The sequence below is a fragment of the Antechinus flavipes genome, chromosome 5 (assembly GCF_016432865.1).
Source record: "Antechinus flavipes isolate AdamAnt ecotype Samford, QLD, Australia chromosome 5, AdamAnt_v2, whole genome shotgun sequence".
Taxonomy (NCBI): Eukaryota; Metazoa; Chordata; class Mammalia; order Dasyuromorphia; family Dasyuridae; genus Antechinus; species Antechinus flavipes.
In genome coordinates, this window is record NC_067402.1 from 272,304,166 (window position 1) to 272,320,416 (window position 16,251).

Sequence of the window (16,251 nt, forward strand, 5' to 3'; positions counted from 1 at the left end):
AAATCCCTAAATATAGGCTCCTTCTTTTAGAATTTAAGTTCTTTGGGAGGTTTACTTTTTCATTTTTATTCCCTAACTTCTCAGTGCTTAATTCAAGAAAACTCCCTCTATCCACGTAGATCAGCTATTGCGCAACAATTTATTTTGGAAAATAGGTAGTCCTTTTAAGACTATAAATTTGTGAAAACATAGACCAACAGCGGTAGGGGAAGTTTCTTTTATTATTTTTCTATAGGAAGTTTTTTACTGGAAAGTTCTCTATATCAATGAAATTGTAGGCGCTGGTTCCGTAGTGCAGGATTTCCCCAAGAAGGGGTATTCAGCTTTGCATCCTCTCCTCACATTTACTTGGGGACCACTCTGACCGATATCATGACCAGCATCCAACCAAGGTGCACTTCTGGACGTATGACGGCTGTCTAACCCTTTGTAACCTCCAGGCAGCCCAGTAAGTGGCACCGACGCTTCCTTTGGGGAGGAGGAGGGAGGAAAGAGAGGGCTGCGGACAGCAAGGGCAGGTCCAGCCCCTGTCCTTTTGGATTTAGTAATCTGGCTGTGTCCAGACTGAGGGAATGCTTAAAAAAAAACTTTAGTTAACTATTTCCACATAATTGGTTTCCTCTCTGATATTACGTATTTAGTACACTTAAAGTCACTGTTCTGAAATGGGGTCCGAAACGCCTGAAAGGGTCACAAGCCCGGTGTCGGTCCCTTCCCTCCTCCTGACCTCTGCCTTGTCTGGTCAGGGTCTAGGCCTTGGAGCCCCTTCCAGCCAGCACATACCCCATCCCCTAATCTGGCCTCAGACATCGACTACCTGGGTGGCCTTGAACAAGTCACTTCTGTGCCTCAGTTTCCTCATCTGTAAAATGTAGGGGTTGGACTAGACGGCCAGTCTCAGGGCTGTGATTTTGAGTCAAAATCACTGTAATCAGCACACAATAGGGGCTAAATAAATAGTAAGTTAATGAAAAATCCCTTTCCAACTCTAGATCTTTGTCTCTACGATCTCACGACATATAAATGTTCTCTGCTCAGTTCCCTCATATGTAAAATAGCACTTCAACATTGCCAAAGGAGGACCCTAAGCTCCCTTCGCTTAGGTCTGGGGTGTCACTCGCCCTCCATTAGTTCCTGAAGCCCTTACACTCCGAGCCTCAGTTTCTCCTACTGTAAAAGGGGTAGTGGCCGTCATCTATCAACGACCCCACGGTCGCCGATCACCGTCATGATCACACTGGGCTCTGCCGAGAAGCTGGGCAGGGCCAGAGCCGCGCGGCCGGGCCAGAAGCAACCGCTCCAGCCCGGGCGCCTTTCAAACTGCGTGTCTCGAGGTTGGCTCGCCTGGCAGCGCCTCTAATGGAACCCGCGCGCGGCGGCGGCCAATGGGCGCCACGCTTCCTGCAGCCGCCAGCCAATGGTCAGGCGCCTTCTTGGGGCGTGGGCGACGCGGGCGTCTCTCGGCGCTCGCCCGGACTGTGAGTGTGTGCGAGTGTTAGAGGCAGAGCGGAGTGGCTGGGGCTGGGCGCGCACAACCGGGCTTCCTGCAGCCTCCAGCTCCTGCTCTGACCGTCGGAGCACCGGGCGCCCTTCCTGAAAGGCCCGAGGCCGCTGAGGAGTACGCGTGCGGGGCACGGGGAAGAGCGCGGGGCAGCCGCCGAGGAGATGCCTGAGTTCTTGGAGGACCCGTCGGTGCTGACGAAAGAGCGGCTCAAGAACGAGCTGCTCGCCAACAATGTGACGCTGCCGGCGGGCGAACAGCGCAAGGACGTCTACGTGCAGCTCTACCTGCAGCATCTCACGGCGCGCAACCGGCCCCCGCCACCATCCGCTCAGCCCCCGCCGCCGGCTACGGCCGCCAACAGCCGCGCGCCCCCGGACTTCTCCAGCGACGATGAGCGCGAGCCCACGCCGGTGCTGGGCGCTGCGGGCCGCGGGCGAGGAGGAGGCGCCGCCGCTGGAAGGGTACGGGCCCCCTCTCCTCCCCCCGCCGGGACCCAGGACCCCCGCTACCCTGGGAGGGACCCCCCCCTTCCATCTCCATTCCCCGCTATGCAGACTGTCCTCGGTTGAGAAGGGCGGGCCTTGTCTCAGAACCCTCCTCTCCCCCCCACCCCCCCGGGGTACGGAGCGTTCCCTTCCCCCGCCTTGACAAAGCCCCGTGTCGTCTTCCCATTCTCCTCCCCGCCCCCACTGGCGGAGGGCCCCCTCCCCCCGCCGGCGTGACCAAGATCGGCCCTTTGTGGCCGAGGGGGCGAGCCCCGGCCCCGCCAGGGGCCTCAGTTTCCCCTGACGGGGGGCTTCCATCTAGGACGCTCCGCAGCCACCGTAAACTGGGGGTGGGCGGGCTCCCGAGTTTACGAGCCGAGATCTGTTTCTCTAGCTGTGAGTGAGGGGTTTGGGAAAGAGCAGCTCTACAGACACGGTTCTGTGGGCCTCAGTTTTCTGAGGTTTTGGGCGCCTCGAACTCTAGAAAGACCCCGAGTGAGGTGGTGTCGTGAGGCGCCTTTTTTTTTAGGGGGGCACCGGTCTCTAAGGTTGGGGGGTCCAGAGTCACTTGACATTACCCGTCTGGGAGCCCGGTGGAAAAGGAGGGGATCGTTCCGAGCCCATGGCAGGCCGGGGGAGCGGCGGCGGGGGGAAGAGGGAGGGGCGGTGTGCAACCTCCCTGGGGCGGCGCGGGGGGCGTCCGGCCCGCCGCTCTGTTGCCTTTTCCCGCTTTCCTAACTGCGGGGCTGGGCTCGGAGCGCGCCCTGCAGGGCGCTGGGCGAGCTGCGGGCTCCAGACACCAGTTTAAAATCGAGCTCCGAAATTCCCGCCTTTTTACACCCCCGCCTGCCCGAGCGCTGGGAGGTCTGCGGTTTATTTTTAAAAGTATTTCTGCAGGAATCGCATGGCTCTGCTCGAAAGTCGTGCTTGGGGGAAGCTCCTTTCTTTTGGTGGTTGGATTGCAGAGTTGGACCAGACTCCGGAGCCTCCTGGCATGACTTAGCGGAACGGGAATCCCTGGGAGGGAGTGGTCCTTTGCCTTACTTAAAGACCGCTCCCAGGAGGGGCCCCCACCTGCAGACATCTTCCCCTCCCATCTCGACCCATTAAAACGGACCTATAAATAGGGTTATTTACCTGTGCAAAGACACGGGCCGCATCCCGAGGCAGAGCCCCTTTGGCCCCCTTCGAGATGATGTCCTAACAATTAAGTACAGTTCTCCCAAAGTGGCAAGTGGAGTTCTCCTGGGGCGAAGGGGGGTGGGGTGCCTTCAAGCCAAGGACTACTTCAGTTGTATTACAATATGCAAGTAAATGAAAAGGTTAGGGTAGTCTGCTTTACTCCTCAATAAGGACATTTGAATAAGGCCGTCCGTTACTTTAAAAACAATATTTGAAGAAAAAAAAAACAACAACCAATATTTGGAGAAGTCAGTATTTAGATAATTGAAGTGCTCTCAATTTTATAGGAAGTGAAATTTTCTTTCAGTATTTGAATATAAACACTTAAAGGTCTAGAATTTTGTTACTAAGCATTTATAAAGTGCTGTTTTCAACTCTCCCTGTGTTAGGAACAGGGGTACAAGAGACAAAAATGAACTGGCCCCTCGTGCTTTCCGAGGAATTTACATTTTATTGTGGTTTAATAGAGTTGGTTTTTGCCACTCAAATCTCTTGAATTTAGCAAAATTGGTCCTCTGGTGATGATGGTCTTATCAGAAGGCTCCTGGCTTCTAAACTGGCTGGCTTGAAAGTAGCTTTCACTGAAATAGCATTCAACTTACCTCCATGCCACAATGAAGGGCATCTTCATTGGAGAGATTTTATAAACTCGTAATAGCAACAAGTTTAACATTATTTAATATTACTTCTTAAAACAGACAATAAATCTTAAAGTGAATAAACATTTTTAAAAAAATTATTAAAATTTTACAAAACATATGCATGAGTAATTTTTCAACATTGATCCTTGCAAAACTTTCTGTTCCAAATTTTTACCTCTTCCTCACTCCCTTCCCTAGATGGCAGGTAGTCCAATACATGCTAAATATTAAACATGTTTTTTAAATCCACAAAATTATCTAAGTGGTTTTTATTGTCCTCCAAAGTGGTTCTTTTTTGATTATAATCTGTATTTTATTTAACTGCTCTGTGCTGATAAGCATAACCTCATTAGATAACTTATCTTCCCAATATAAAGAATATATTCTTTTTTTTTCTTTTTTTAATTAAAGCTTTTTATTTTCAAAACATGCATAGATAATTCTCAACATTCATCCTGGCCAAGAAAAAAATCCCTTCTCTAGATAGCAAGTAATCCAATATATGTTAAACTTGTGCAAAAAAAAATATCCTAATATATGTTCTGGGCTCAGTAAGATCAAAATGCATGGTTCTTAATATTTAAGAAGTTACCCCTAAAGTAATCTGTGCAACAATGTGTTTGGTCTACAAGTATGATTTTTTTTTTTTAAAGCTATTGTTAAAAAAAAAAAGTGGCTATTGTAATGATGACATCTGTTAAAGTAAATTAGAAATGCAGAAACATTACATAGTATAATGCCTCATTTATATGCTAGCACCAGAAAACGATCTATTTTACAACTCTAAAATGAATATTTTTGATAGAAGTCTTTCTGTCTCAAATATCATTCTGCCCATTCTTTATGATTTGTGGAAATGAATGGAAAGGGCATTAAACTTGGAATTAATATCACTCTGCATGTGTTGTCCCTATTCTTAAAAGAAACTAAATTAAATTTGGTTCTTTGATTTTTTTATTTGGTAGTGGTTTTATTAATACTATTTCCAAAAAGAGTTGTTGCTTCTGTTATATGCCCACTTTGCTATCTACATCTAACCTAGTTGCAGACCCTTCAGACAATTCCTTATTCTTTGAATTGTTCAAAATAACTATAATGATATGTCAGGAAAGAGAGAAACTTGGAAATTTTAAAAAGATTAAAAGCTGGAAGCTGCTACCTAGACATGCAAGTAGAGATGTCCAATAGATGGTAGTGCAGAGCTGGAGATACAGAGGAGCCATTCCGGTGGTGGTTGTGGTGGACCTTTATCCTGTCATAAAGTTAGATGGGATCTTAGAGGTTTGTTAATGAACAGGAACTCCCTTGCTGCATCCTTGAGCAAGTAAAATAATAGGTTTTGAAGGTGATTTTTTTGTTTGTTTTTCAATAGAATTTCAGCATAAGTGAAAATTTATTCTTGGTAGACCAGTTTTCTGCTTGCAGACTGTACTGTTTATTTTATTGCATGTGATTGACTTTATGAGAAGAATGTTGGGAATGAAAGAAAAATTTATTTAAGTTTCCAGTTCTCACTCTGTCTTCCATATTTTCTTAAATATCTTTAGTATGTTATCAGAGGAAAATATTTGCATATTGAGAGCTTGGTTTTAAAAGGCAGCAGTTAGCTTTGGTTTGTACTTCGGATTGTCTGCAGTTAGGATCATCTCAGTATTCCTAGGTGTTGAATTATCAAGATAGTGACTAAATTAAACCTTTATGTGCAATTATGAAGTATATTCCTAATAGTTAGACTTGAGTGGCAAGTTGCCGTTCTCTTTCATGAAAATAAATCATACAATATTGACTACTTGGAAACCAGCAAAACTGTTTCCTTGAAAATATATGTAGAAGAGTGCTAAATTTTAACACACTTGTGAGTTGATAGCATTTTGTAGTGTTTTATTTCAAGACCTCACTAGACTGAAACCTCTATAAATAGCATCAAGGCCATGCTTTCCAGATTGCTATCCTAAGAATTGCAAGGATATTGCTATTGAGGACTTTTGTGGCATGTTCATAGTGGTATGGGTCACTGTGATTGGTAGACTTAAAAAAGAAAACCCAAACACCTATTTCAGAAGACCATCACCAGTACCATCAGTAGGATTTTAGAGTTTGGATGAAGTATAGGTGTGGAGAATTAAATTGGGACAAGAAAGATAAAAGGAATTGAGAAAAGATATATTATCTAATAAACATTATATAATATAAATATTTTTCTAAAATTGAGAAAAGCAAGATGGTGTTGAGAGAAGTTTTCGAGATACAGTGGCTTATTTTTTGATATTGATATCTGGATCTCCAAGGAACCCTTCGTCCAAAATATCATTTTATTTTAGCTGTATTTTTTTCAAGTGGAGTGTAGTAGTAGAAGCTTTATCTTCAAAGTGCTACATATGTAGTTTATACTATGTATATTATACATTTTTTAACAGAAGGAAGGAAACAAGGATTTATTAAGCACCTGCTATGTACTAGTTCCTTCACTTTATAAATATTATCTCTTTGATTTTTACAACTACTCTGGTAGGGTAGATGCTATTAAATAATTTCCATTTTACAATTGAGAAATTGAGGTTTCCAGCAGTTAAGGAACTTGGCCAGGTTCACACAACTAGTGTCTGAGGCCTTATAAATTCAGGTCAAACTAAAAGCTCATGGCACCACCTAGCAAGTTTTTCTACATATTTATTCCATCTCTATTGACTGACAAGGGAATAGTAGATTTTTGACCAGCATTCATAATGAATTGGAGATAATTGTTTATAACCTGTTTACATTTGACCTTCTCCTTGACTGACAGTGTTTTAAAACAATACTTGCTTTGTGGATTATTTCCAACAAAAGCTTGAAAAAGAAAGTATAGTGCAGTTTATTTTGGTGAATTGAGTATTTACAACTCATCTTTTATAAAGTAATATTCAATGCTAGTTGTGTACAAAGCAATATGCCAGAAGCTGGAAATGAAAAGTTGAGGTAAAACACGCTGAACATCCTTCCTGAAGCTTTCCAGCTAATTTTGGGTTATTTGATACAAACTATCACTTTTGTGAATCATGGATACTCCCTCTACTGGCACATTTTCTTAATCTCTGTAATCCTTTTTCTTGGAGTAGACACTACAGGGCCATTTCTTTGAAAAGCAGTAAGTTTTAACGTTAGAAAACATCAGTATGCTCTAGTCACTCCCAGTAAATCTTAATTGTTTTATTATTATTTATTGTCATTTTATAAAAGTTTTGGTATTTTATGTTCATGCATATTGCTTTTATTTGCATCGTAGGTTTCTCCCTTCAAATTAGTATAATTTATATAACACTTTCAGGATATATTCCCAACAATGAAGTTAATTGGATTAAAGGTGTGTGTGTGTGCTGCTGCCAAATTTCTCTCTATGAGAGAGATCTGTTTATTATTCCATCAGCATTTAGTAAAGGTCATTGTTTTTATTTAGTCTTACCAGTTGAATGTGAGTTGGCCGTTCATTGCATAATATGCCACTTTTTTATTATTAGGGTTATTTCCCCAAGTAATTATTAATATTATATGTTATATGTATATGCTATATTATACATTATGTATATATAATCATATAATATAATAAACTCCCTTGACCATTTAGCAATTGAGGTCTGGTAGTAGACTTTGTAAATTTTCAATTTGCTTCTGTATTTTAGATATCAAGTTTTTATATATTACTTTGATGATAACTTTTCCCAGTTTCTTTTTTTTCTTCTGATCTTTTGTTCTACAGATTTTTACATTATGAAGTGAGTAAGCATATCTTTTATTTCTACCATTCCCTTCTATTAGTTTAATAGAAAGTTACCTATTGTCTTCTAATAACAGTTGTGTTGCTTAGTTGTGGCTATTGTAATGGTGATATCCATTATTAAAGTAAATTAGAAATGCTGAAACATTACCTAGTATAATACCTCATTTATATAACAGCATCAGAAAATGAGTTATTTTACAACTCTAAACAAATGAATATTTTTGGTAGAAGTGTTTCTATTTCGAATATAATTTTGCCTATTCTTTATGATTTGTCAAAATGAATGGTATAATGAATGGAAAGGGCATTAAACTTGGAGTTAATAACACTCTGGTATTGTCCCTGTTATTAATGTGATTTGGGACAAATCTATAAGTTCTGTCTCAATTTCTTCAATTATAAATGGAGATAGTGAAGAAAACACTTTGTAAATTATGAAGTACCATATAAAAGTGAATTGTTTTGTCAGCTGAGTATCCTTTATTTGTGTTTAAAATAAGAATAAATGGGTTTAGAATGAAGGTCTGAGAGATTAATAATAAGATTATATATTTAGAGCTGGAAATAACCTTAAAGGTCACCAAAGCCTTTAATTTATAAATGAGGAAACTTAAGGTCCAAAGATTTTAACAGAAATCTAGTTAATTAGTAAGATACATAGATCACTTTAAAAAAAAAAAAACAACCTTTTAATTCTTTTTAAATTAACAAGTATTTTCTTTTTACTCCTCTTTCTCCCTCTCCTTGGAAAAAAAAGAGAGAAAAGCAAAATTCCTATGTAACACATTCACAGTAAACAAAACAAATTTCATATTGGCCATATCCAGAAATTTTTTCCTGCTTCATCACTGGTCACTATACTACCTTACAACTTCTACTCTGTATAAATTGTTTTCCTGGTTCTACTCCTTTCACTCTACCAGTTTTTACAAGTCTTTGAAAGGTTTTCTTTCATCATTTTCTTTTTTTGTATCTTATGTTTATACTTGATGTTTCCTAATTCCCAATACTGTGGTTGATATTGGAGGAATGACTATTAGATGAGTGAAGTTTACTGTGGTAAAATTCAAATAAGCTTTCTGATGGGTTTTTTTTTTTTTTTTAATGTGTTGACCCAGGCAAAAGAATTGACTTGGTATATTCTTGAAAGATATTTGACGTTAGAGGACTGGGTTCAAATCACAACTGTCGTAAACTGGCTTTTGTGACCTTGGGCAAATCATTGAACTTCACTGGGTTTTTCTGTTTCCTTATCTGTAAAATATCAGAGTATTAGACTGGATGTCCTTAGGTGTCCCTAACATCTTTAAGTGAGTGATCCTAATGCTTAAAGCTATAAATATATAAATATGACTTATAGAAAAAAATGCTTAACAATACAGATTACAATGTTTTACCAATAGTTTTTTTTAGACTCTCCTTTTTATTAAATTTGAAAATGAGAGGAGCCTAAATTTTAAGGTATGAAATGAGACTTTTAAAAATAAATGACAGGGACAGCTAAGTGTTGCAGTAGATAGAGCACCAGCCCTAAATTCAAGGAGGACCCGAGTTTACATGTGACCTCAGATGCAGAACACTTCCTAGCTGTGTGACCCTGGGCAAGTCACTTAACCCCAATTGCCTCAGCCAAAATAATAATAATAATAATAATAGCTCAAATATTTAGCTATGTCATCCCCTTCAAATCACTTCAAGAGTTTATACTCGAATGATGCTGTGTTTTTGTAGGTTTTTAAAAATTTCAGTAAACGAGCAATTAATTTTCTTTCCCCCTTCCATTGTGGTGGGGAGAGTAAAACATTTATAAGAAATATATGAAGGCAAGCAAAATAAATTCCCAGTCTTCACATTCCTTTAAATATTTTCTTTCATTCAAAATTGCCTTTTACTTTGAAATTAATTTGAAATCTGGTGAATGAGATGAGTATGTAGGATCAAAGATACAGAGCTAGAAAAGATTTTTTTTAAACCCCTTGAGTCATTCCTTTATATATAAAGGAAACTGAATCACAAAGATTAAATGATTTGCTCTAAATTACATACTATTTACCTATATGAAATAGGATTTGAACTTCAATTTAGTGCACTATTCACTTCATTCTTGTTGCCTTATACTAACAGATCAAATATTTAGTCTTTTTTTTTTTTTTTTAAGTTTTGCAAAGCACTTTATATATATTAGTGAGGTAAGTACTATTTCAGTTTTATAAATGAGAAAACTTGCTGCGAGATTAGTTGAGTTGTCTAGGATCGCACAGCAATATGTTTTAACTCAGATGTATCTCAACTCCCAGTCCATCCCTTTCAATCTCCTATATGACCTAGATATTTCAAGATGATTAATAATTTGTTTAATAATGACATCTGATCATAAAATCTTCAGTTAGATTTTCCATCAAATTTGAAAAAAAAGAGAAATACAGTTTCTTAAGCGAAATTTGAGAACTGTTTTAGCATTGTTGAAATAAAGGCATATAACATTCCAAAGGTAAAGAGGGGAGCCTTCTTTGAAAAGAACACATCAATTTTGTGGCCCTCAGGCTTCCATAGAGTCCAACTTGCACAGCCATACATTGCTACTGGAAAACCACAACTTTGACTGTGTCAGCAAGGTAAAGTCTCTTTGTTGTATGTTGTCCATATTTGCCACAGCTTTCCTTCCAAGGTGCAAATGTCTTAATTTGAGCCTGAGAATAAAAACTGACACTGCTTCCTTTTCTTGTCCCTCTCTTTGCCAGGAAGTAATAGGACCAGTTGCCAAGATCTTAGTTTTTTGGGATGGTCAGCCTCAATCCAGCTTTTACATACTCTTCTTTCACTCTCATTAAGAGGCTTCTTAATTTCACTTCTTGCCATGAAAGTGGCATCTGAAATTATTGATATTTTTCTGGCAGCTTTAATTCTGGCTTTTCATTCATTGAACCTGAAGTTTCCCAAGCTATGCTCTTAAGGTGGAAAAAATATAGTCTTGTACTTCTTTTCCTGTCTTAAATCAATCAGTTGTTCCATGTTTGGTTCTGATTTGCTTCTTGGCCCACATATAGGTTCCTCAGAAGACAAGAAAAATGAACGGATATTCCCATATTTTTGAGGACTTTTGCACATTTTGTTGTGATCCAGTCAAATTTATGTAGTTTGTATGGCTTTCCCCCCGCCGAAACTCCCATGCTTGCTCTATTATCTAACCAATGTTGGAAGTGTGGTTTCTAGTTGGAAAATCATCCTGTTCTTCTGGTAATTCTCCATTTTTATTTTTGCTGAAGCCTCACTTGCAGAATCTTAAGCATAAACATAACCTTGATGGTATTTGAAATGAAGACAGTTGTGTTCCTTAATTTGAAGGCATTTCTCCTCTTTATGATTGGGATGGAAACTGGTCTTCTCCAATCCACAAGACTAATTGACCATTTCGACTAAGATTTTTTAAAAATTTAGTATACACACTCAGCTATTAAGCTTGTAGACTCAGGACTTAATTCATTAAATTCTTATACTTTGCCTTTTTTTAAAAAATCATTTAAATGTTAAAATATATTCTAGGAATAGATTACTGTATAAACTTATTTTTACTTCCAATATAATTGTGTATAGAGTGTGCTATGAAAATAAATGGATATTTTATTAATTTATGTGGAAAAGAATTATAGATATTTATAAAGAATATACTGTTGTTTACAGAAAGCCACAAAGAAAACTGACAAACCCAGATCAGAGGAGAAAGATGATCTCGATGTAACTGAACTCTCAAATGAAGAGCTGTTGTGTCAACTGGTGAAATATGGAGTAAATCCTGGCCCTATTGTGGGTACGTTAATCTAATTCTTTTCATTTTCAGACTGTACCAAATTGTTGCCTTAAGTTTTCATTTGAGTCAAAAGTAGACAGTACTTATTATCTGATCTCATTACATTAACTGGGATTTAGTAATCACTTAACATGTGTGCTTGAAGTAATGTACAATATGTTGGAAATACAACAGAAAGCCAAAATCCCATCTGTCTTCATGTTTACATTTTAGTGAGAGATACAAGTATCTCTCACTATATTCAATATGCATATTAATATATATAAATCAGGTATTCAAAAATATTTGTTAGGAACCTTTCTGTCTGTAAAGCTCTGTGCTAAGTGCTACACACACACACACACACACACACTCACTTTTTTTTTTAAACTTTAATGTTCTACCTAAAATCTGGCTTTTTTTTTTTTTTTTTAAACTATGGGTACTTCTAGCAATACAGATTGCCTCAGATAACTTAAAATTGTATGCCAACTGTCCCCTAATCTCCCAAATCATTTGCTATCTAAATGTGATAAGACTAGTTTGGCTGGACTTCAGGAAACAAACAACAACAACAAAAACAGTCTGTCATCAGTTCTGAACTTTGAATTGAAGCTTTTTTCAAATTGATAAGACCTATTAGATTTTAGTGGAGAAATAGTACTTTCTATAGTGCTTTATATTTTCTGAAGTGCTTTTCTGTGTGATACCTAGATTTAAAGTCAAGAGCACTCTAGTCTTGACTCTGCCAAATAAATTTAACTGAGTGCCAGAGGATCAATTCTGTGTGCCTCAGTTGTTTCCTCTATAAAATCAGGATAATGACATTAGGCAATTTACCTCTTAGGGATATTGGCAAGAAAGTATTTTGTGGATTTTGAAGCACTAGGTGTGTGTTATTAACAAGGATACTTTATGTCCGACGTCTTTGAAACATACAGGGTAAATATGTCCTTGTGCAGATATCAATGGAAAAGGAACCTGAGACTGAAGGACTAAAATATGGTCACACAGTAGTAGTACAGCACCTGGATTAGAATCCAAGGCCCCTTTATTTTATTTTAGTCCAGTGCCCTAGTGAGAAAAAGCCTTGACACTGAAATGGTAGAAACAAGTGTTCAACCCATCTACTCACTGTGTAGGACTCTAGGCAAACCATTTATTTGATAAACCCAAAGACAGATTATGATTTTCTCAACTTTTAGGAGCCTATTTTCAGTTGGGGAAATGTTATGTATACATATAAGTGGACAGAAAATGAATATAAAATATGGGGGAGCAATAAAGCAAGGTCTCCCTCAGTGGTGGAGCAGCGCAAAGAGTATTGCATTATATAGAGGTGACAGATGAAAACCTGAGTTCAAGTTCTGCCTCAGACGATAGCTTTGTGGTTTTGGAAAAGTCACTTAACCTCTCTCAGGTTCAGTTTTTACATCTATAACAGACATACTAACAGCAACTACCTCGCAGCATTCTTGTGAGGATCAAGTGACAAATTTATAAAAAGCTTTGCAAACCTTAAAGTTATTATTAAATTTATTATTTTATTTGCTGAAATTATTTTAGGATTCCAACCTTCAATTTCTTTATCTGTAAAACTGGGTTAATGGTATTGCACTGTTTCCCTCACGGAATTTTATGAAGAAAGCACTTTGTAGGCCTTTAAGTATTGAGTAATTTTTTTTCTAAGGTTAGTATACCATACATGCCAGGATTTACTGTCTTAAGTTAAAATTGACTAGAAAGTTGGGACTCCATCTAATTTATTAGGTCATGATATAATACTGTTCCTCCATTACAAATTGAAAGAAGATATTCGCAATTACAGAATCACCTTATTTCTATTGATAATGTGCTGGTGGGAGGGGGAAGTCACAGGAATGATTGCCATAGACTCTGGCAGCTTTAGAAAACAATCACTTGCAAAGCCATAGACAGGAATAGTTCATTGTCAGAATGACTTTTTATAATGCTTTGTGTACCATGGTACTTTTTCTTCCTTTTTGCTATATTTAAGCAGACTAGAGTTATTTTCACCCAATTATTTAATTAATTATGAGTCAAATTAATGCTTGTCCCTTGTACTCTGCTAGTTGTAAAACTTTAGTAACTACTCTATTACCTTGAGGGTCAAAAAAGTCCTTCATAATTTGACTCCAGTCTACCTTTTCAGACTCCTTGCATGTTACCTTTCACACACTGTATCTTCCAGCTAGCTTGACCTCCACAGCATTTGATTTCTTGGATTCCTATCTTTGGGCCCATAGGCTGGCCCTGGAGTTTTATCCTGCTTCTTACCTATGTTAGAGGATCCCCTTTTATATGTGGCTTTTCCAGACCACCCCTTCCTTTCCTTAATACCTACTGTAAGTGTGTTCTCATCAGATATGTGTACATCCTTTCCCTTCAATAGATGAAACCTTGAGAGTATTTCACTTTTGTTCCTGTATCTAGCATCTAACAACACCTGATTTTAAAAAATAGGCCATTAATATGTGCCCACTAAATAATTAAAATAAGGTTAGGTGTAAGTTTTATTTCGCTTCATTTTGGTGTAAATGACTTGAGAGAATAGTAGTCATACTATATACTGGGCAACAATTTTATTCCAGTGGCACATAGTTAACATTTATTTTCCCAAAAATCTATCTTCTCTCCATACTTCCATTTTCTATTCCCTGAGAAAGTAAGAAAAACAAAAGTCCTTTTACAAACAGGTAGAGTTAAGCAAAATTAAATTCTTACCTTGGCTAGGTTCTCTCTGTTTGTGGCATTCTGCACTCTGAATCCATCAGCTCTCTTAGGAGGTAAGTTTCATCATGAGTCGTCTGGAATTGTGATTGGTTCTTAAGTTCAAAGTTTTTGAGTCTTTCAGAGTTGTGTCTTATAATATAGTTATTGTGTAAATCATTCTCCTGATTATTGTTTTTCCCTTACCACCATCTTATTTTGTAACACCACAATATACTTTCTCATTCATGTATCTTACCTTGTCCAGCCATTTCCCAGTTAATGGTCACCCCTTCTATTTCCAGTTCTTCACTATCACAAAACAAAGCTGTTATAATTATTTTTGTACATGTGGGTCCTTTTTCTGTTTATATTCTCTTTTAATTTTAAATGCAGTAGTAGTAGTATTGAGTCAAATGGTATATGCAGTTTTTCAGAATGCCTGGGTCAGTTTACAGTTCCACCAACAGTGCATTAATGTGCCAATAGCTCATTTTCTCAAAGCCCTTTTTCACTTATTTTACTAATCTGATAGGTGTGAACTTTGGTTTTTTGTTTTTGCTGAGGCAATTGGCATTAAGCAACTTACCCAGGGTCACACAGCTAGGAAGTTAAGTGTCTGAGGCCAGATTTGGACTCGGGTCTTCCTGACTTCAGGACTGGTGCTGTATCCACTGCACCACCTAGCTGCCCCTAGATATAAAGTTTAAACCAGGAATTCCTAACCATTTTTTGTGGCTATGCTTTTGGTACTTTGAAGAAACCTATAAGCCTTTTCTCAGAATGGTTAGTGAAAATAAAAATGAATATCCATCCTATATGTCCTCCCATCCAGATACACCGACAACCTTGAAATCTATCCATAGACCTCCTAGTTAAAAATCCCAGATTAAACAGATTGTTATGTGACTTTTCTAGTATAAGCATTTTTGGTAAATATGTTTTCTTGAAATGCCAGATAATGAGAATCAAAGCTGATCATTTTAGGGATTTTCATAGGAAGTCTAATTTAGGTGTTGGGTTTCTGAAAGAAATTTGTTACAATTAATACTTATCTAGAAACACATATAACACAAAGGCTATAAAAATTTAAAAAATATATATAAAATTTGGACACTAAAAGCTCAAGACTTTATTTATAATAATGACATTAAATTATCTTGTAGTTTATTTAAGTTTGATATATGTGTTAACTACAAAAGTTAAGAAAATTAGCATGGGTACAGTTTATGTATGACTGTACATACCCATTCTCAATACAAAATGCTTAGTGGCATGCCTAGTGATTAACCTAAGAGGTTATGATATAATTGAACATACAAAACTAGTGTGTCAAAAAATTAAATGTTAATTTTTTTATTATGATTTTTATTATAAGTACATTTATAAAAAAAAAAGACAGAATTGGTTGAATTTGAGGGAGTTTTACATAAGAGGAATTACAGTAATAGAAATTGAAGACAGGAAAATAACTTGGAATCGTAAACATGTTGAGAAAGATTTGATAGGGTCAAAAGAAAAAAGATATCTAAATAGGGTTAGTTTCAATGTGCTATGCTTTTGATTTACACAGCATATTTATCAAGTTTATTTTTAACTGTTTAGATCAGTTAAATTAGAAACTAAATACTAGTAGGAAAAGAAGTGTAAAAAACAAGCAAAAATAATGATGAAATAAGGGACCGCATGACAACAGTTACTAAACAAGTTTTATTTCAATGTAGGAACTACCAGGAAACTATATGAGAAAAAATTGCTAAAATTGAGAGAACATGTTCCAGAATCCAGATCTTCCACACCTCTGCCAGCAGTGTCTTCATCAGCAGAAAATGCTAAACAGAATGGAAATGATGACTCCGATAGATACAGTGACAATGAAGAAGGTAAACTTTAAAATTGTGAAAGAGCATGTAACTTTTGTTTGGGATTTGGGCAGAGTAGTACAACTAGATAAAATTATTTCAGGGTAGCCCAAAAGCAGAACTTTTGCCCCTATTGTTCTTAATAAAGTAATGTGACAAGTAATGTTCTTTATGACCACTTGAACTTAAGATTATTCTATTCTGATTATTATGTACTTGTCAATGAATCTGACAGGTTATATGAATAGAAAGTTATTCAGATTTTTTTAAAAGTGATATGAATAGAAGGATGGATGTTCTAAA

General features: G+C 37.7%; 1 protein-coding gene across 4 annotated transcripts in view; it reads left to right on the forward strand.

Annotated features, from left to right (window-relative positions):
- Positions 1-1,448: 1,448 nt before the first annotated feature.
- TMPO (thymopoietin) overlaps positions 1,449-16,251 on the forward strand; it is a 46,028-nt gene continuing 31,225 nt past the window's right edge. For 2 of the 4 annotated variants that reach the window (XM_052001607.1, XM_052001610.1), the window contains exons 1-3: positions 1,464-1,965; positions 11,251-11,377; positions 15,811-15,969. In XM_052001607.1, the coding sequence (XP_051857567.1) occupies positions 1,666-1,965; positions 11,251-11,377; positions 15,811-15,969 (586 nt within the window). In that variant the 5' untranslated portion in view covers positions 1,464-1,665. Of the gene's footprint in view, positions 1,966-11,250; positions 11,378-15,810; positions 15,970-16,251 lie in introns of all 4 variants that reach the window. The other 2 variants (XM_052001606.1, XM_052001609.1) reach the window with 2 other exon arrangements.